We start from the raw sequence: 21,166 nt of genomic DNA on the forward strand, positions 1-21,166 counted from the left end.
TAATCTAGGAAGCCAATTAGCTTGTTACATTTTTTACATGGAAATGTACCTTGATAAAAAAACACTCCTCTCAGAGTTTGCCAAGCTAACAAAACCATCTACAGTATACTGCTTTATAAACGATATCATTATTGTGATATCAGTCCTGAACTGATTTACAGAGTACAGTTAGACACATGATGTGTGGGGCTGAGGTCCTCAGTTCTCAGACGGTTTTGGGGTGTTCAGTATAAACCATTTCAGTTGTGAGGAACATCCAGTGCGTTTCACAGCTTACGCTGAGGAGGGTTCTGGGAACGCTCTAGTAGTAGATTAGGTGCCTAAAATAAGTTGCCTAAGATCATTTGTAGATGGTTTTAGGTATCAAACAGAGGACCACCATATTGTATTTGTCCCACTGGACCTGTGCTCTCCACGATAAGCTCTTCACTCCACCCAGTCATAATGTATCCAATATCAGAGTGGACCCATAAAGAGAAATAGTTGTGTATGAATAACCCAGCACACACCTCAGCTGACCCCATACACTGCAGCTGGGACCTTCCGCACACATCTGGGGAGCTCAACAATGCCAATGAATTTAGTGCCCTTCAAATAATAGGAACAGGCGGAGAGACGTCTCACACTGCATGCAGAATACACTCCTCAGGACACCCTTGTCCGATATGTCTGCCCGGCCAAAAATACAGACCCACCGACATGTTGCACCTACAAACAGGTCACACTGCAGGAAACACACACACACACACACACACACACACACACACACACACACACACACACACTACGTTGGAGGCTAAGGAATATGTTGTAAAAAAAAAAATAACAATACTGTCTTGATATCACATGCAGGTAAGCTTGTGGTAGGTATTGCATTTGGGATGATGGTTTTGTTATAAAAAAATAAAATAATCAGTAAAGGGTTAATATTTGTGGTGATCACAGGGCTCAGTGCAGCACTGCTGGGAGGGGATATGCTGGGGTTATATATTTGCTGATACAACTACAGCTGACATTCAGCTGCTCCCTCATTTAAAGCAACACGCTGCATTAAAACGCTCAGTGATGTCCAGTTCAGCATGTCTTTCCTATAGGAATAAAGATGAGAACAAGCAAAGACACTGGGAGATAATCATGCAGGCGTCAATGGGTTAAACCAGGAGTCCCCATGTGTCAGAGCTGACAGTTCATTGTATATGTACTGTGCGCTTTGTTAGGAAGTGTCAATGAATCCCCCAGTAGTGAGGGGGTTAACTGTGTGCAATCAGGAGATGTAGAGCAGCTGGGTTGGGAGGGGTATTTAAAACAACCAACAGGGCATTTATAAGGGGTTTCCGTAGGATGCTGCTGTTTGGTTTTGTGTCTGGCTGCTGGTGAAGCTGTAGGTTATCCTGAGGGGTAGGGGGTGGTCTGTAAGGTGTATACATCGCCATTGTATTGGTCTCATTAGATGAGCTTCCCCACTAGCTGTAGGTTTTGGGGATTATAGGTTTGTTCCTGGTGGTGATTCAGTTATAAACTGCTCTGGCTGTACACCTTCCTATATACCATTTATAGGGCCATGTGTGTCTGGGTTGAACCTGCCAGGGTCTGTTAATGTGGGCAGGATATGACTGGGCTCTGTAGGGGATACTCACACTATATCTTTTGATGCAGGTTGGACGTTCACAGTGAGCACCCACCCCCTGTGTGTGACCAGAGGGGGAACACCCCATATACCACCAGACCCTTTGCTGAATAGTTGTACCAGTGGCTAGAGGTTGACACCCCCTGCCACACCTGCTGATCTATTCTGCCCCTAACCTCCCCCTCACCTGTTGCCTCCCTGGTCTGCTGATTCAGGACCCTGCCCCCTCCCTGACACTGCCATGAATTGGTTTGATGGGGACTCCAGCCCCCTGACCGGTTACAGGTCGGCGAGCTCCCGCTGGCTACCTGGGCTGAACATGTCCCACAGTGACCCAATGAGGCGGCTCCTGGGCCCGTGTAGCCCCCCTGGGACGGGCTCGGACACCATGTGCCTGGTGAAGCCCCGCATGCGGTGTGAGGAGCGCAGGCTGCACAGTTTCAGGGGGTGGCGAGACTGTCACACTCAGATATCCCACACGGAGCTGGCTCGGGCTGGCTTCTATTACCTGGGTCCCGGGGACCGGGTCCAATGTTTTTGCTGCGGGGGAGTCCTGAGGAGCTGGGAGCCTGGGGACCGGCCTGGTGCCGAGCACCGGAAGTTCTTCCCGACCTGCCCCTTCGTGCTGGGCAGGGAAGTGGGTAACGTGCCTCGGGCAGGGGGCAGAGACTTGGTAGATGGGCAGATCCTGGGGCACAGAGTGCCTGGGGAGGACGACGAGCCTTCACTGCCCTTGTACCCGGAGATGGATGAGGAACGGGAGAGATTGGCCACTTACCGGGCCTGGCCCCACTATGCAGAAGTGACACCAGAGCAACTGGCCCGGGCCGGCTTCTTCTACACGGGTACGTGCTGCAGCAGTCACTGACCTCAGGAGCTTGCAATCCAACCCTCACCCCCCTCCCCCCTATAGTGTTAGATTCAGAGTCCTGCATTAATATTGGTTGGGGTCTGCAGTGCAGCGGCCAGCAAAGGGGTTTATCTTGGTTGGTGTGTTGCATGCCTGAGTGCTCTCGCTTTATTGCCATGTCTAGGTCATATTGTGGAATAATGGGTAAACTACCCCATCTCCCTGTGGCCTGTGAAGGGCTGACACCTATCCCCATGATTGCTAGCTCTTGGGATCAGGGATGCCATACAACTGGCAGGAATGGGATTCCCATGTGTTCGGTGATGTGCTATACAGAGTAGTGTTACTGGGCAATGGCCAGCACCTGTCCCTTAACCCTTTCACTGCATCTGTAGCCAAGGGGTGTAATAAGGACATCAGAATGCAGTCCAGCGATTCGGCTATGAATGAAGGCACTTGCCCATTTACAGTACTTGGCCCTTGTGGATTGGAAACATGTATACAGTATGTGCTAGAGACTTTCTTTTTGTAAGCAATTAAACCAGTGGTGTCATGTAAAAACAAACAAATGCCCAGCGCAACATCCAAAGTGACACAACATAACATCATACATAATAACACAACAGTGGGGTCATGTGTACCTGTCAGATCATACTCTGCACTGCTTTATAAAGCTCATGCTTGGTGAGGGTAGAAGCATTATTCCCATAGGGCATGCCTGTGATCAGGTGACGGTCTGACAGTGACCCATCCAGACAGGGACACTGCCGGGAGCTGTTGTGTTTCCAACTTGGGACACAATACTGTTGGAATAAACCAGAGTGGGGCCTCGATCAGTCCTCAGCTCACCTGCTGCTCACAGGACCTGTGATCACTAGCTCTGCTCATCACTGTGATAGGGTGTACACAGGACTTCCCAGACTGACCCCTCCCCCCCCCCAAACCTTGGTGCTGGTCCCCCATAACTGCACATTCCTGCTGTCTTGCGTTTTGGAAGAAGGTAAAAGCCAGATCTGAATCTAAAGCACAGGGACGCAATCCTAGACTAGCCTAAATCCAGGCAAATCTGTGCAAGTTACGCATGGTTCTGAACAGTGCTGGCCCATTTGGGGGGGACTGGGATCAGCTGTACTAACTTGGGCCTAGCTACTACGGTTTCTCCCTCACCCCCTCAGCTCTCCTCCTCACTCTCCCCTCGACTTGATCTAGCTGTGTTAATGGGAATTATGCATCGGGCCTGGCAGGATCTAACAAGGGTTGAGCTTGGAATTGTGTATGTATCTGGCAGATTGTATGTCTTTCTTTATATAGCGCCATTAATGTACATAGCGCTTCACAGTAGTAATACATGTGGTAATCAAATTAACAGATAATATAAATAACAGATCATGGGAATAAGCGCTTTAGACATAAAAGTAACATTAAGGAAGAGGAGTCCCTGCCCCGAGGAGCTTACAGTCTAATTGGTAGGTAGGGAGAACGTACAGAGACAGTAGGAGGGAGATCTGTGGTTTTTGGGTTTTTTTTTACCCATACCCCTAACTTTGTATGTTTAAGCCTCTTTCATGCCGATCTTCTGCAGGACACGGTGACAATGTCAAATGCTTCTACTGTGATGGGGGACTCCGCAACTGGGAGCGTGACGACGACCCCTGGAGGGAGCATGCCAAATGGTTCCCACAGTAAGTTTTTAAAAGGGTCCAGGAGTGGGGAAGTTGGTGACCTCCCCGGGAGGATTTGCTGTCTTGTGAAGCGAGACCCTCTAATCTAACTCTCTACCCTAGATGTGAGTTCCTGCTGCAGTCCATGGGACAGGCCTACGTCCGCAGTGTGCAGGAGAATCACTTCAGCAGCCCAGAGACCACAGTGAGTCTGGACCCGGTGTGAAGGTCCCTTCAAAGTGGGATGTGGGCACCAGGGGGGGGGGGCTTAAAATGGCAGTGGATTAAAGACGTGACTTACTTAACTGTGTAAAGTCACAAGGCACCCTATAGCATTGCACCCCTCGGCGAATAAGCCTTAATTGCCTTCCTGATGGAGTCCTGCTTGGGATGAGATGTTGGCAGTGTAGATCGATTTTTGCAGTACTCTTCCCTACTTGCTCATCATTGGTATCCTGAACACCCTTTTCTGGACCCTACATTACCAGTTGGAGTGTAAGCTCTATGGGCAATGCTTGGATTAAACAGTAGGAACAAGCCACTGAACCTCTCTCCCCCCTCTCTCCCCCCTCTCTCCCCCCTCTCTCCCCCCTCTCTCCCCCCTCTCTCCCCCCTCTCTCCCCCCTCTCTCCCCCCTCTCTCCCCCCTCTCTCCCCCCTCTCTCCCCCCTCTCTCCCCCCTCTCTCCCCCCTCTCTCCCCCCTCTCTCCCCTCTTGTCTGTCTGTCCCATGTAATTCTCCTAACTACAGTACTTTGTATTGGTCTCCACAGCCTGAATTTCGCCCATCCTTTGACAGGCGCCCGCCCTCCACCAGCGGTGAGTGTGAACTAAATGTTGCAGCAGCTCTGAGAACCACAAAGGCCAACAGTTTGTGATGGTAAAGGCCCTTTAACTCCTTCCTGAGAGCTCCCTTTACCAGAGTGACTAAATGACCTCTGTGTGGCTGAATGACCTTCATTTAGAGGCCAGGCTCTTGGTAAAGTGCTACACTTGCTGGCAGTGGGGGAGTTAATAAAGATGTAACCCCATATTAGACAAAGGGTTATGTAAACCCTCTCCCCTGTACATTGCAGATTCTCCCGGTTTCTTGCATAGCGTCCTCCAGTCCACAGTCGCCCAGGGGGCACTTCAGATGGGCTTTGAGCAGAATATGGTGGCAAGTGTGATGCACAGCAAGTTCCTGCTGACCGGAGCCCCTTACAGCTCCGTGTGTGACCTTGTCACTGACCTGGTGCACGCTGAAGATGAGGAGAGGGCTACTCACAGCAGAGGTACAGTGACACCAAGTTGCTAGCAAAGTGTTGGCCGATGTGGTTTCAGCTGGTGTGGAGGAGTGTGTAACCTATTACCATATGAGACCAGGTTCTTTATCTGTATCTCTCGACCTTTAAAGGAGCCGTCCAAGCGACATCCTACACGTTTTGTTTTTTTATTTATTTTTTATTTTTTATTGGTTCTGTAGTATTGGATACGTACTACTTTTTTTTTTTTTTAATATACTGAGCATCCTTTGCTTTCTATAGCGGATTTAGCCACCTCCCAGACAGTGCAAGAGCTTTGTAACACTTTCATGATTAATTTGTTGCCAATATTCCCAGCGATCTTTGAGGTTACCTTGGTAATATAAGAATACATTGTAGCTGCTGAGTTACACTGACTGAAGGATTGATTGAAACTGAAAGGCGGCCATTTAGTGAACCCAGGGAAGCAGGATTTTGCTGATCACGGGAGAACCAATTGATCGGCAGCTTAGATAATTAGTTTCCAATAAAGGTAATCAACGGCTGCATATATTAAAATATATTTATCATTGCCTCTTTAACCCACTAATCTCCTTCACATACAGACTGCTTACATTGAACGCTGTCTGATAAAGCGGTGCAGTGTTCTGAGTCTTTGGCTTTGATCATTTAGGCCCATATTTACTAAATGGTGCTAGTCTATAGGACTACTTTGTCAGAAGATCCATTATGACCCATTGAAGTGAAAAACCACAAGGTACTGGAAACGTTTTGTTATAGCACCGCGTTGGAACATGGGCCCGACGGTTGTACAACCTGTTGATTCCGATGTAATGTTTTCATTACTACATTTAATACTATTCTGATACTGCGGGCGCTTTAATATCCCTTGGGAGAGTATTTTTCTTAACTCTGGAAATAAAACGCTCTCTGACTTATTCACTGGACAGTTCAAACAAATGACTTGCAGTGCGTCTAATTAATGGATGGTAACGCAGTTGGGGGGCCAGTGCGTGAAACGGGATGTATGGATATGAAGGCTCTGTGTCGTGCTGCAATGTAACGGTGAGATTCCTAATTGTGTGTTCCACTCTGCAGCGCCTGTAAGGTTCACGGGGGCTCCTGCCCCGAGAGGAGACGGCACAGAGCCACAGCGACCCAAGGATCCAGGTAACTCGTAGCAGAGCCTTATGGGGCTACCACATCCAGTGCTGGGTTGCAGGGGGGGGGGGGGGGGGTTGCTGCTTTTATTGGCATCTACAGTATTTTATCAGCAGTACAAAGCTGACTGACCCAGTGAGGGCGTGTGCATGCAATACTCCATACACCTCTAGGGCAGGGAGGATTTGCAATGGGTGTCTGTTTCATAGTTTACTTATACTCTCTATAGCAGCGGTGCGCAAACTGTGGGGCGCGACCCCCAGGGGGGGCGCGACACTGCCGACGGGGGGCGCGGGGTTTACAGAGGCCCCGCGCGCTTCCCGAAGGCACTTAAATTAAGTGCCGGGGGAGCTGCAGGGCCTCTGTAAACCTAACTTACCGTGGCTCCGGCCGCTTCCTCCCTGCGGCGCCATGGCAAAATGACGCTGCGAAGTCATGTGACGTCACGTTGCTATGGCAACGTGACGTCATTACGCCGGAGCGCGGGTAAGTTGGGGTTGGGGGGGGGGCGCGGGAGCGAGGGGACAGCCGTCAGGGGGGCGCAGGGAAAAAAGTTTGCGCCCCCCTGCTCTATAGGGTTGCCAGGTGTCCAGTATTGAACTGCACTGTCCTGCATTTGGACACTGTCCAGTAAAAAATGAGGTAATACTAGACATGTATGTGTATACCGGTATTACCTCTCTGGACATAGTGACCAGCCTGGCTTGGGGGGCTGAGGGATTTCACTGAGCAGGGCAGTTGCTACGGGGCTGGGCAGCTTCCACCATCCTGTGGCTGATTCTGTGTAATGCAGCCAATCAGGAGGAGGTGCCAGGGGGTGGGGCCAAGGAGAGAGGAAACAGCATGGAGTGTCATCACACCTTTCACCATTGTGTCCAGTACTTCTGGACAATCTACCTGGCAACCTTACCTATAAATTAATTCTGCTGTCACCTGGTCACGTTCTGCTCACTTGTATGTCAACGGTCGTTTGCAGCAACTAGTTGGACATTGGACATCTCCAAAATGTGATTTTGGCGGGTGCCATCCATTGATGCTGGGGTCAGATCTCCCAGTTCTCTGCCTGCATAGTGTCCGCCCAGCAGCCCCCCTACAATGTGAGTGTGGATCCGAAGGCTCCCTCTCTAGATGGTGACTCTATCCTCTCTCTAGAGCTCCCGCTCAGCACAGAGGAGCAGCTCCGGCGCCTGAAGGAGGAACGCATTTGCAAGGTGTGCATGGACCGTGACGTCTCCATCGTCTTCATCCCCTGCGGGCACCTGGTAGTCTGCACGGACTGTGCCCCCAATCTGAGGTACTGCCCCATCTGCAGGGCAGCCATCAGAGGCAGTGTGAGGGCATTTATGTCCTGATATCATCACCCTCTGGTGAGTAAGGAAGCTATGACCACACTTATCCTAGCAACTTGACACTAGTTCTGCCTGAAAGGTTTAACACTTCTGGACAACAGTACTTGTTCAGGAGGACACTGGCTGCTGGGTTACCAGTAGAAAGTGGCAACTTCACCCAACTTTTTATTTATTTAGCTACAGTTTGTAGATTAAAAATGCAGTCCCATTTGGAAACCCTTAGGGGGGTCAATGACACTATATCCTCCACTCTTAACGCTGCAGACCAAGCAATACCCTACGTGATTTTTAAAAAAAATTTTTTAAATAGTTCTGTACTATGAGAAAATACTTGTAGCATTTCAACAACAAACTATTCTGAAGGATATTTTTGAAGTATTATAATGTAGCAAACATTTTTTGTTTCTATAGCAACCATTTACAAAGTCGCATCCCCTTCCTATTCTGAAACAGGCTCTGGCACACCCCTTTTTTGAGCCTTGCCCTTTCTCTAGCAGTGCACCAATTGTATCTAGTGACTGCCTGGTCACATGATCTTCCCCACAGAACTTTGCATCTTTGGTCCTCTTCTGCTGCACTGACAGCCATTTAGTGAACCCCCGAGCTGAATTTTCGCCGATCGATCAGCAACTTGGCTAATTACTTATTGTGTGGATTGTATTGATGCACATATTAAAGGGAAAATAAATAGATAAAGCAGCAGTCCAAGCTGCCGGTTTGTAAGTGTCATGTTGGTTTGATTTTGTAAACTTAGGCCCGAATGAATTGACCTTTTCTTTCCCCTGCAGATACTTTCTCCGGACCCGGGCAGCGGTTCTGAACATAATTTGGGGCTTTGATCCCGATGTGCTGACAAACCCAGCTTTCTCCAACAGGAATAGTCCCCCGGAAGACTGACTCGTGATTTGGCTCTGCAGGAACCCAACGTGTGTTCTGCAGCCTCTCGTTAACACTTTCCCTGCTGGAAAGGACTAGCTCCTATCTCCTGCAATGGAGATATTATTCTCCTCGTGCTGGGTCCTGCCGTATGCTGAGATTTTCCTGCAAGATTTGATTGAGCGGATTTTTGATAAACGTAATTAATTTTATTTAAATGTAATCACTTGCTATAATAAAGAACATAAAATATTTAGTCATTTTGCTGTTTAATATTTTGCAATAAAGTATATTTTGTTAATCACATTGTCCTGGATTTGGTACCTGTACACTACTTCCCCCAAATCCTTGAGTTCAGCACCAACGGCTATTCATTTTGGGAGTCTTTGAACCGCATGTTTTGTATTTAGTGGAAATAAAACGAATTGTTGGAAGGCTGCAGAGCACCGTGGTTTGTGAAACTGTCTAGTGCTGGTATACGTTTGTATTTAATATAGCTCTGGTACAGAACCAGAACATAGGAGTTAGTCAGAACTGCAGTTTCAGGTTCCCCCCCACCCTTCTATGGATTGCTGGTAATTGTATCTACATTTATATATTTTCAAGTAATGTGACACTTTTTTGGTGTTCTACAAAGCTGATCTGTGTTCCCTTTTCATATGACTGTTTTATAAGCACCTAGGCCTGAGCACCAAAGGACCCCACCCTACCCGATCCATGTACAGATGCAAATGGCACATCTATTACATGGCCCAGTGCTGGGATGTGAGGTTTTGGTGTACAGTATATTGGGGGGGGGAGGGGGGTTGCCAGTGAGTAGCTTGTCCAGTGGCACTGTGACCAGGTCAGAGGTGTGCGCCCCTCCTATGCTGAAGCCCACCACTGGCCCCTTACGTTTTGGGTGGCTGGGTTGGCGTGGGAAGGACTGGCGCTGCCTCAGTCTTCCACCAAAGCCAACATTCAGTTGAAAACGAGCTAATCTGCCACTCCTTTCTGGACTTGTGGATACCGAGATTCACAGTAACCGCAGCAATGAAGGTGGAACCAGAGAAGCCACTTATCTGTGAATCCGGCTTTTCTGAACATGAACTCCATCAAATCCAAATTTCAACCACGTCTGAGTGACTCCATCAGTTACCCTCAGGATACACGTGGCATATGGCACTCCATTTTGACACATATATATATATTTTGTGGGGGCTCAGGGGTTCCCAAAAAGAGCTTGCTGGGGTTCTGTGTTTTGTTAACTCTCAGGATACACCCCAGATTAGAGAACTTGTGGACACCCTGCAGTGTCATGTTTCACATTGAAATACAGGTAAATATCTGTTTTCCTTCACGTTTATGTAATTCCGCTGTAAGAGCTATTCATTATCTCAGTATCCGTTATTAATTAATACGAGGGTCGCCAGCCCTGGTCCTGAAGAGCCACAATCCAGTGTTAGTCTTAGAGTAATCTCTTTGTAAGATAGGGAACCAAAGTATCCTGCACAAGAGAAGTGGGGTCCTTAGAAATTGGTGATTTAAAGGGGCCCTATAAAACCTGCTGGACTGAGGTTCTCCTGGAGCAGCATTGGAGTTGCTTGGCTTATCTGTACCCTTATCTAATCCACATATTTTCCATATATGTTTTAGAAGCTTGGGATAATTGTCATTGATCAGAAGTAGCTCTCATTACAGCAACCATTGGAGACTCCTGGTGTATATATGAATATACAGGCCGTCCTCGGTTATCCAACGGAATCCGTTCTGGAAGTAGCGTTGGATAGTGAAACCGTTGTAAAGTGAGTCCCATGTTAATCAGTGGCGGTGAGTGTTGGATAACGCGTTCCGGAGTCGAAAAACGGCCCATAGGATTGCATTGTAAAGTGTTGGATATGCCATTCGTTGTAAAGTGAAACGTTGGATAACGAGAAATACTTGTACCTGTATATTATATTTGTGTGTAATTATATTCAGCTGTATTTGTGCTTGTCCACAAGGGGGCGGTGTGAACCTTTGAATCTGATGGAGCACAGCAGTAATTACTGCTAATAACCATCATATCATACCCTCCAACTGGACCTATCCAGTCGGTACTGTACCTGTTGTACCCATGGCGCTCAGTGGCTGCTAACGCTTCAGCTAATTAAAATAGCTGGGAGATTGCTGACATGTGCTAACGATCAGCTGGCTGGGGGGCTGTATTACCACTTCCATTGTCTGTGTGTATATAAGAATACACTTTATATGATCTCTGAGACAGCAACGTGTATGTATGTGCATCTGCCATGTGCCGCTGTGCGTGTGACACGGGGTTTGGGCAAAACCCATTCATACCAACAGAAACCCTCCATAGGATACAAAGCCGAAATTGAATTCTGTGAGTAGGAAATGGAAGTTACTGCAGTAACAATACTGTGAGTAGGAAATGGAAGTTACTGCGGTAAGAATACTGCGAGTAATAAATGTGAGTTACTGCAGTAATAATTCTGTGAGTAGTAGTAAATGGAAGTTACTGCAGTAAGAATACTGCGAGTAGTACTGGAAGTTACTGCAGTAAGAATACTGTGAGTAGGAAATGGATGTTACTGCAGTAAGAATACCGTGAGAAGTAGTAAATGGAAGTTACTGCAGTAAGAATACTGAGATTAGAACTGGAAGTTACTGCAGTAAGAATACTATGAGTAGTAGTAAATGGAAGTTACTGCAGTAAGAATACCGAGAGTAGTAAATGGAAGTTACTGCAGTAAGAATACTGTGAGTAGTAGTAAATGGAAGTTACTGCAGTAGGAATACCGTGAGTAGTAAATGGAAGTTACTGCAGTAAGAATACCGTGAGTAGTAAATGGAAGTTACTGCAGTAAGAATACTGCGATTAGTACTGGAAGTTACTACAGTAAGAATACTGTGAGTAGTAGTAAATGGAAGTTACTGCAGTAAGAATACTGCGATTAGTACTGGAAGTTACTGCAGTAACAATACTGTGAGTAGGAAATGGAAGTTACTGCAGTAAGAATACTGTGAGTAGTAAATGGAAGTTACTGCAGTAAGAATACTGTGAGTAGTAAACGGAAGTTACTGCAGTAAGAATACCGTGAGTAGTACTGGAAGTTACTGCAGTAAGAATACCGTGAGTAGTAAATGGAAGTTACTGCAGTAAGAATACTGTGAGTAGTAAATGGAAGTTACTGCAGTAAGAATACCGTGAGTAGTAGTAAATGGAAGTTACTGCAGTAAGAATACCGTGAGTAGTAGTAAATGGAAGTTACTGCAGTAAGAATACCGTGAGTAGTAGTAAATGGAAGTTACTGCAGTAAGAATACCGTGAGTAGTAAATGGAAGTTACTGCAGTAAGAATACTGTGAGTAGTAAACGGAAGTTACTGCAGTAAGAATACCGTGAGTAGTACTGGAAGTTACTGCAGTAAGAATACCGTGAGTAGTAAATGGAAGTTACTGCAGTAAGAATACTGTGAGTAGTAAATGGAAGTTACTGCAGTAAGAATACCGTGAGTAGTAGTAAATGGAAGTTACTGCAGTAAGAATACCGTGAGTAGTAGTAAATGGAAGTTACTGCAGTAAGAATACCGTGAGTAGTAAATGGAAGTTACTGCAGTAAGAATACCGTGAGTAGTAGTAAATGGAAGTTACTGCAGTAAGAATACTGTGAGTAGTAAATGGAAGTTACTGCAGTAAGAATACTATGAGTAGTAAATGGAAGTTACTGCAGTAAGAATACTGTGAGTAGTAAATGGAAGTTACTGCAGTAATAATACTGTCAGTAGATCTCGGCTTTGTATCCTATTGAAGGTTTGAGTTTTCTTCTCCTCACAGAAACCGCCCCCTCCATCCTGGCTGTATTCTTGCTGATGAATGATCAGCACCACTGATCTCTGCTACTCATGTTGCGCTATGCTGAGATTTAATACCCACTTTTCTCTGACATAAACCTGCCCCCCCCCCCCCCCATTCTGTGTGCATCTGGGGGGGTTACACTGCAGCAGTGGGGGAGAGGCCTGGGTTGAGAAGTCACGCTGAGACACGCTGTTGAAACAGGTTTGTTTTATTCACAATGTTACAATGTATCAGTGCTGGGTATATTGTCCCCTCCGGGGTGACTGTGGGGGTCCTTGAATCTGCAGTGGGGGGTATGTGTGCCCCTGACGCTGCTGCACCGGCCCCTATTACAGTACTTGGCATATATTTCACATTCACCCACAATCCCTCATCTAAGCAATAAGGCACTCAGGATCTAGTTATGAGCAGCGAAGAGACCGCAGAACTCCTCCTTTCTGCTGCTGGCCTGAATGCCTCGACCCTGTCAGTGCTACAGCATTAATACTCGGGTACTGACACTATAAACAAGTCTAAATTGGAAGTATGCAACCTATGTACATAAACCAGGATCCCAGTGTCTCTGGAGGAGTGTCTCCCAAAACAGTGGTGGCTAGTGGGCAGGACCGACGGATTTAGGTGTTCCCAGTCCTGTGCAGGAGCCCCTCCTGATTTGGGGAACATCCACCGGAGACTGAAATTAACACTAAAGGTGCAGTTCCACTAAGCAACATAAGCTCAAATAACAAAGGCCTCAGCATGTGACATCTCTACCCTTTGTTGCTGCACAATGTAAGATGTGGCTGATAGTAAATCAGTAACAAGTATCACAGAGTAAACAGTACCTGCCGGTTTTGTGACAGACTTAGAATAGAAGAAATGACGCAGCGCCGGAGGAGATATCTTCTTCCAGGTGAATGTCTCTCTATCAGGGAGCGACTGGAACCTCACAGGGCAGGAAGGGAAAACGCTATTTTTGGAATCGTGAAGTGGAACTGCAGCTTTAAGTCTGGAAACGCCATGTGGGGAGCGCGGGTGTTTAATGCTCCCGTCTCCCGTAGGGACCAGGACTGTATGACGCTGCCCTTTTAATATAAAACCCTGTAACAGCCCCCTCCCTCCAACCCAGAGAGGGGGCAGCAGTTTAACCTCGTCACTGCCGTAAGGACCTGCATTGCGTTGCTGTGCATGGAAGTGGTTCTCTGTTGGCTACACACAGGTGACTCCTCAGCACCAGCTCCCCCGTTTTACAGGACGATGGGAGACAGTCTGCCTTGTGCTGCAGGTCCCTGTGGCGGGGAGAGGGTTAAGTTCAGGTAGGCCTCAGGTGTACATTTCTAGAAGGGAGACTTGGTCTTGCCCTCAGTGTGCAGGAATCTGCTTCCTTCTCTCCTTTCTTTGCACGCCGCTCAGCTTCACTTACGCCGGCCTGGAGAGAGAGGGGGAGAGGGAGGGGGCACATCAGTCACAGGACAAGGACATGGGTCATTTGCACTGTGTAAAACACACAGGCGATGTAAGTACTAAGGCTCTGATTCACCAATGGGAGTTAAGTGCTAAAGCTTAGCACCCTTTAGTAAATCGGGGCCCAAGTTGGTTACCTGTCCACTTGTTGCAGGAAACGTCCCTTATTCAGACTCTGTGTCCCTGAGACAGTTTGTCTATGGACAAATTCAGCCCTAGAGCTGACCGTCTCTGTGTTCCTAGCCTAAACTTTCCAGCCTTATGAAGGACAGGCTCTGTGTTCCTATCCTAAACTTTCCAGCCTTACGAAGGACAGGCTCTGTGTTCCTATCCTACCCTTTCCAGCCTTATGAAGGACAGGCTCTGTGTTCCTATCCTAAACTTTCCAGCCTTACGTAGGACAGGCTCTGTGTTCCTAGCCTAACCTATCCAGCCTTACGAAGGACAGGCTCTGTGTTCCTAGCCTAAACTTTCCAGCCTTACGAAGGACAGGCTCTGTGTTCCTATCCTAAACTTTCCAGCCTTATGAAGGACAGGCTCTGTGTTCCTAGCCTAACCTATCCAGCCTTACGAAGGACAGGCTCTGTGTTCCTATCCTAAACTTTCCAGCCTTATGAAGGACAGGCTCTGTGTTCCTAGCCTAACCTATCCAGCCTTACGAAGGACATGCTCTGTGTTCCTAGCCTAACCTATCCAGCCTTAGGCCCCGGCCCTAGTGGTCACGGCTGCACGCGCACCTGTGGTGTGCGGTTGAAGAGCAGGAGATCCGACGGGGGCGCGGCCATGACGTCACGCGGCAGGTTCGCCCTCATTGGCTGAACCGCCGCCGTGACGTGGCCAACGCTCGGCCGCCGCGCCAAAAATCTTGTCTTTTGGCCAAGGCGGTCGCGCATCGCGGCTTGGGCGCACACGCTCACACATGCCAACTGGGGCCTGCCCCATAGAGGGCTGTGCCCTGTGTGCGTCGCGCGCACAGCCATGGACACTGGGGGCCTGGCCTTACAAAGGACAGGCTCTGTGTTTATACTCTGATACCATTAATCAGCCATAGCTATGGGGGTTACATCTTGATCCATTTTCCATAGCCCTAGAGGTGAGCGTCTCATAGCCCCGTGCCGGCATCTCCTCTCTGCCTGGGATGGAGAGCGGGTAGAATGACCCAGAACGGTCCTCCCCCAACCCGCCCCATATGAATGGGCTGCATTGTTTCATTTCCATGACCTCTGTGCTCACAATGCGAGTCTAATCTAAACAGGCAATCAATCCCCATTAATTAAACTAATGAGTTGTGAGGACTATTCACTCAGAAGCATTACACAGAAAATCCGCCCTCGCTCAGCCTTTTTGACGGGGAGATCCACGTTCTCCGTGTAATTCAGATCCAGGCTTTTAAATGGGATTGGGAGATTTAGGAGCACAAAGTTGTTGGGGTTTTCCGGATGCCTCATTAGCACAACGGCGTGACCTCCTATCTCAGCGCCAAAAGCTCTACTGGATGGATATGAGAGCGAGACTACAGTCTCTATTTCTGTGACAGAGGACACCTAGATTAATACCTGTGTATGTAATTATATATAGCAAATACAAATACCACTTGTGAGCACTCACAGGTCTACCTTACCTCACTATCTCTTAGCATACAATGTTTGCAATGCAGCCAGGGATTCTGGGTAATGACATACGAATGAGCACTCACACTGACTTTTTTGCTTCTTGACCACTTAACAGATTCACGTTGCATAGCCATTAACTATCCTCGATATATATACACACACACACACACACACACACACACACACACACACACACACACACACACACACACACACACACACACACACACACACACACACACACCACCAAGGTCAGCAACGGTCCTCAGGTGTTTTGACCATTAGGGTCTGATTAGTGTGCCTGAATAGGTTACTGGCTCTGCACTTCTGTAACCCAGGCTGTGCTGTACAAGCTGCGTAATACGGCAGGCAGAAGCTTGTAGGGCTCCACGTTAAAATGGATAAGAAGCAAAAAGTGACACACTGAATGTCATTTGCATGTCACTACCCAGAATCCCTGGCTGCAGTGGAAGCACTGCATGCTAAGAGATAATGGGGAAGGGCATGGTTGCCGACCTGCCTAAGACGTGTGAATGTGCTCACAAGTGATATTTTTATATGCTACACGGTGTAGGGGTTTTTTTTGCCCCTTTTTTCTCACCATAACTTATTTGCACACAAAAAACGCAAACCTGGCATAACAACATAACATGGGGGGGGGGGTGGGGGAAGGATGCTCCGAATACGTCTCACACACCAGCTATAACTTAGCACGATCAGTGCGCCATGGAACAGGGTTTGTTTGGTGGATACATTGAAGTAATAGTGATGGAACACTGAGGGGGGGTCTCACTGTACATCAGCTATTCTGACCTTTCACCAAGGATTTAGTTATCATTGTATTATTGGGATCCACGTATGTTATTGGATATTACCCATTGATCAACTTGGGAACACGCCGGTAACATGTGTCTTTTTCATTACTGGATGGATTTTACAGTCGGGGGGGGGGGGGGTGAAGTTGTGTGGTCAATAAATTAGATTAAATGGTTTTTTATATTTAAGAACAAGAAGAGAAATACAGAGGAGAGAAAGAAAGAAAAGGTAAAAGGAATGAGATGTGGCAGGTACAAAGTGAGAGTGGAATAGCAATGTATCATTTATCCAGCTTGTAATGTTTACTGACGTTGTATGATGGGATCAATATTTAATCTCTAACCCAGCACCCTGTAATGAAACTTCCCCCTCTGAGCCATAGTCACTGCACGATTCTCTATCCATCACACAAATGTCCTATATCCTTCCCATCCCCCGCCCCACTGATTGCAAACTCGTGAACTCTCCGGAGTACTGCCATTTTTGGAACAGTCTACCGGAGACTCTCACAGCCGACACCAGTCTAAATTCTTTCAAAACTAAAGCTGTCTCACATTTTAATCTGGTCTGTAACTGTTACATACGCCTATAACATATATTATCTCTTACTGCGCATGCAATGTCTTGTATATAATGTATAACCTTACTTAATGTAACTATGTATTTGTGACCATGTATTTGTCATTATAACTCTGTGCCCAGGACATACTTGAAAACGAGAGGTAACTCTCACTGTATTACTTCCTGGTAACACATTTTTATAAATAAATAGATTTTGGTGTATATATTGTTGCTGTGTATATACAAAGTATTAGTAATATTGGGAGTTGGGGAACGGGAGGTAACATTACCTGACCGAGGAGATCCGCACAGGCACTTTGCTATTTTGTCATTTACGGTTATTCTCTCTCTGTAGATTTATTTGATATTACATTTTTGATAAATATAAAATACAATTTTTGGAACACGTTTTTTTGGGTTCAATTTCCTGCAGGACAATCAAAGTGTGACATTGTTTTTGTATCTATTTGTGCTTGTTTATAGGAAGCACCCCCTGCCCCCCAGAAATGTAACCGTGAAGCGCTTTGAGTCCCATCAGGAGAAAAGCGCTCTACAAATAAGGTTATTATTAAATAAAGTTATTATTAAAAAGTTATTATAAATTAAGTTATTATTAAAAAGTTATTATTAAATAAAGTTATTATTAAAAAGTTATTATAAATTAAGTTATTATTAAAAAGTTATTATTACATAAAGTTATTATTAAAAAGTTATTATTAAATAAAGTTAGTATTAAATAAAGTTATTATAATGGGGGTAACTTGTGAAATGCGCCAGGAATCCTGCGATACCCGTGCGCTAGTTCCGGTCTCTGGGACATTTTGCCGCTGGAAATTTTTGGGTGAATTAGAATTGCTGATTGGTGGCGAATACCCAATCCTGGCAAAATGTCCAAATAATCTGCATTGTGTTACAGAAAACGGACAATATTGTACAATGTTCACATCACTAATGAGTGTCTTCCATTCACCATCCCAAAGACTGGGAACTCGTGCCGCTTGCTCACTAATATTCATAAAATCCGGGCAAATAACGGAACATGATCTAGATCAGGAAGGGACGCAAATAACAGAACATGCTCTAGATCAGGAAGGGACGCAAATAACGGAACATGCTCTAGATCAGGAAGGGACGCAAATAACGGAACATGATCTAGATCAGGAAGGGACGCAAATAACGGAACATGCTCTAGATCAGGAAGGGACGCAAATAACGGAACATGATCTAGATCAGGAAGGGACGCAAATAACGGAACATGATCTAGATCAGGAAGGGACGCAAATAACGGAACATGATCTAGATCAGGAAGGGACGCAAAAAACGGAACCTGATCTAGATCAGGAAGGGACGCAAAAAACGGAACCTGATCTAGATCAGGAAAGGACGCAAATAACGGAACATGATCTAGATCAGGAAGGGACGCAAAAAACGGAACCTGATCTAGATCAGGAAGGGACGCAAATAACGGAACATGATCTAGATCAGGAAGGGACGCAAAAAACGGAACATGATCTAGATCAGGAAGGGACGCAAATAACGGAACATGATCTAGATCAGGAAGGGACGCAAATAACGGAACATGATCTAGATCAGGAAGGGACGGTATTTGCGTACTCACAAAATAAATGATATGAAGAAATGATGCTCACATGGGGCTAATTAACAGCATGTTATTTCAGGATAAATATGACGTCACATAAGTCTCCGTGTTACCCGCGGCCAGATATCGGAAGAGCGCTTAGGGAAACGAATGAAATAAAGCCAGGAAATAGCACAATGTTATTTAAAGTGGCATCACCTTTTGGGTTTTGGGGACCCCCTTGCCCCCCGAGATATTTACATTGGAAGGGGCCGCCGGTAGCAGCCCCGGCTGGGCAGAGAAAATGTCTGTTTAAAAGTCCCGCGGGCCAATAGGAACCTGCGATGTCATCCCTTGCGGATCCTTATGAGCGCCGCTCATTTGAACATCTTTTCCCCCTACGTCCGTTCGGTACAATACTAGGCTGTTAATGGGATAACATAACCGGACATTCCTCTCTTTAGTGTGTCCAGCGTTACCATTAGTGGAGGTTACTTTAAGGTTAAACGACCTTTCAGCGTTTAGCCTTCCATTCTGGCCACTTCGTCACCCTGCACTTGTAGAAATAGAGTGCAAGCTTTGCAGGACAGAGATGCCCCACACAATGGCCATGTCCCGGATGCAGTTTAGGAGTGTCTGTACTTCCCTTGTAAGTTGGGCTAGGTGCCGCACGGCAGCACTATATGATCTCACATTAATGCCTTTGGAGGGCCGGTGGTCTCCGGAGCTCCGGTCCCTGGGGCAGACCTAGTGAGTTTTCAGAGCCCCCCTAACATACACGGGGCGCCCCCCGCATTCATACTTACAGGTAACTCTGCTTGAACAGCAGGTGCTTGGGCTTTTCATTGACATGGTAGAGGGGAAATGGGTCAAATCCACCAATGAAATCAACTGAAAGAAACGAACAGCCAAAAGAAAAACAAAGGCAATGAGATGGGGGGGGGGGGGGGGGGGCGAGCGAGGAGGAGGGCATGTGTAGGGAGAGAGGGGGATGTGCAAGGAGGGGGATGCAAGGAGGGTGAGGGAGCAGAGGAGGGGAGCAGAGGAGGGAGGGCAAGGGGAGAAGGGAGGGGCAGAGGGGATGTGAGAGTGAGGGGCAGAGGAGGGGGATGTGAGAGTGAGGGGCGGAGGAGGGGGATGTGAGAGTGAGGGGCAGAGGAGGGGGATGTGAGAGTGAGGGGCGGAGGAGGGGGATGTGAGAGTGAGGGGCGGAGGAGGGGGATGTGCAGGGAGGAGGAGTGGATGAGGGGGGGGGGTGCGCAGGGAGGGGGAGAGGATGAGGGGGGGTATGTGCAGTGAGGGGGATGCAAGGAGGGTGAGGGAGCAGAGGAGGGGAGCAGAGGAAGGAGGGCAAGGGGAGAAGGGAGGGGCAGAGGGGATGTGAGAGTGAGGGGCGGAGGAGGGGGATGTGCAGGGAGGAGGAGTGGATGAGGGGGGGTGCGCAGGGAGCGGGAGAGGATGAGGGGGGGTATGTGCAGTGAGGGGGTGCGGATCAGGGGGTATGTGCAGGTAGGGTTACCAGGTGGCTTCTCCAAAAATACTGGACTGAATGGTGAAAGGTGCGTCAGGTCACTATGTCCAGGGAGGTAATACCGGACACAGACATGTCCAGTATTACAGTACCTCTCATTTTTTACTGGACAGAGTTTCCAAATACAGGACAGTCCAGTTCAATACCGGACACCTGGCAACACTATGTGCAGGGAGGGGGAGCGGATGAGGGGAGTGTATGTGCAGGGAGGGGGAGCGGATGAGGGGAGTGTATGTGCAGGGAGGGGGAGCGGATGAGGGGAGTGTATGTGCAGGGAGGGGGAGCGGATGAGGGGAGTGTATGTGCAGGGAGTGGAGCGGATTAGGGGAGTGTATGTGCAGGGAGTGGGAGCGGATGAGGGGAGTGTATGTGCAGGGAGGGGGAGCGGATGAGGGGAGTGTATGTGCAGGGAGTGGGAGCGGATGAGGGGAGTGTATGTGCAGGGAGGGGGAGCGGATGAGGGGAGTGTATGTGCAGGGAGGGGGAGAGGATGAGGGGAGTGTATGTGCAGGGAGGGGGAGCGGATGAGGGGAGTGTATGTGCAGGGAGGGGGAGCGGATGAGGGGAGTGTATGTGCAGGGAGGGGGAGCGGATGAGGGGAGTGTATGTGCAGGGAGGGGGAGCGGATGAGGGGAGTGTATGTGCAGGGAGGGGGAGCGGATGAGGGAGTGTATGTGCAGGGAGGGGGAGCGGATGAGGGGAGTGTATGTGCAGGGAGGGGGAGCGGATGAGGGGAGTGTATGTGCAGGGGAGGGGGAGCGATGAGGGGAGTGTATGTGCAGGGAGGGGGAGCGGATGAGGGGAGTGTATGTGCAGGGAAGGGGAGCGGATGAGGGGAGTTTATGTGCAGGGAGGGGGAGCGGATGAGGGGAGTGTATGTGCAGGGAGGGGGAGCGGATGAGGGGAGTGTATGTGCAGGGAGGGGGAGCGGATGAGGGGAGTGTATGTGCAGGGAGGGGGAGCGGTTGAGGGGGGGTGCGCAAGGAGGGGGAGCGGATGAGGAGGGGGGGTATGTGGAGGC

The 21,166-nt window shown here is 48.0% G+C and overlaps 1 protein-coding gene and 1 long non-coding RNA gene across 2 annotated transcripts; one reads left to right on the forward strand and one right to left on the reverse strand.

The window, feature by feature from the left end:
• Nucleotides 1–1,618: 1,618 nt before the first annotated feature.
• Nucleotides 1,619–9,067, forward strand: BIRC7 (baculoviral IAP repeat containing 7). The gene is made up of 8 exons (XM_075571471.1): nt 1,619–2,472; nt 4,060–4,159; nt 4,262–4,343; nt 4,910–4,955; nt 5,213–5,410; nt 6,479–6,550; nt 7,694–7,908; nt 8,679–9,067. Exons 1-7 carry the CDS (start codon nt 1,869–1,871, stop codon nt 7,891–7,893), a joined length of 1,302 nt encoding a protein of 433 aa, XP_075427586.1. The 5' UTR covers nt 1,619–1,868; the 3' UTR covers nt 7,894–7,908; nt 8,679–9,067.
• Nucleotides 9,068–12,792: 3,725 nt separating this feature from the next.
• On the reverse strand, nt 12,793–19,554 carry LOC142466479 (uncharacterized). Its single transcript, XR_012788171.1, has 2 exons — nt 19,421–19,554; nt 12,793–14,010 (listed from the first exon to the last, which is right to left on the reverse strand). It is a non-coding gene; the product is annotated as an uncharacterized LOC142466479 (long non-coding RNA).
• Between the last annotated feature and the right edge of the window lie 1,612 nt (nt 19,555–21,166).

This window comes from Ascaphus truei, chromosome 15 (assembly GCF_040206685.1).
Source record: "Ascaphus truei isolate aAscTru1 chromosome 15, aAscTru1.hap1, whole genome shotgun sequence".
Lineage (NCBI taxonomy): Eukaryota > Metazoa > Chordata > Amphibia > Anura > Ascaphidae > Ascaphus > Ascaphus truei.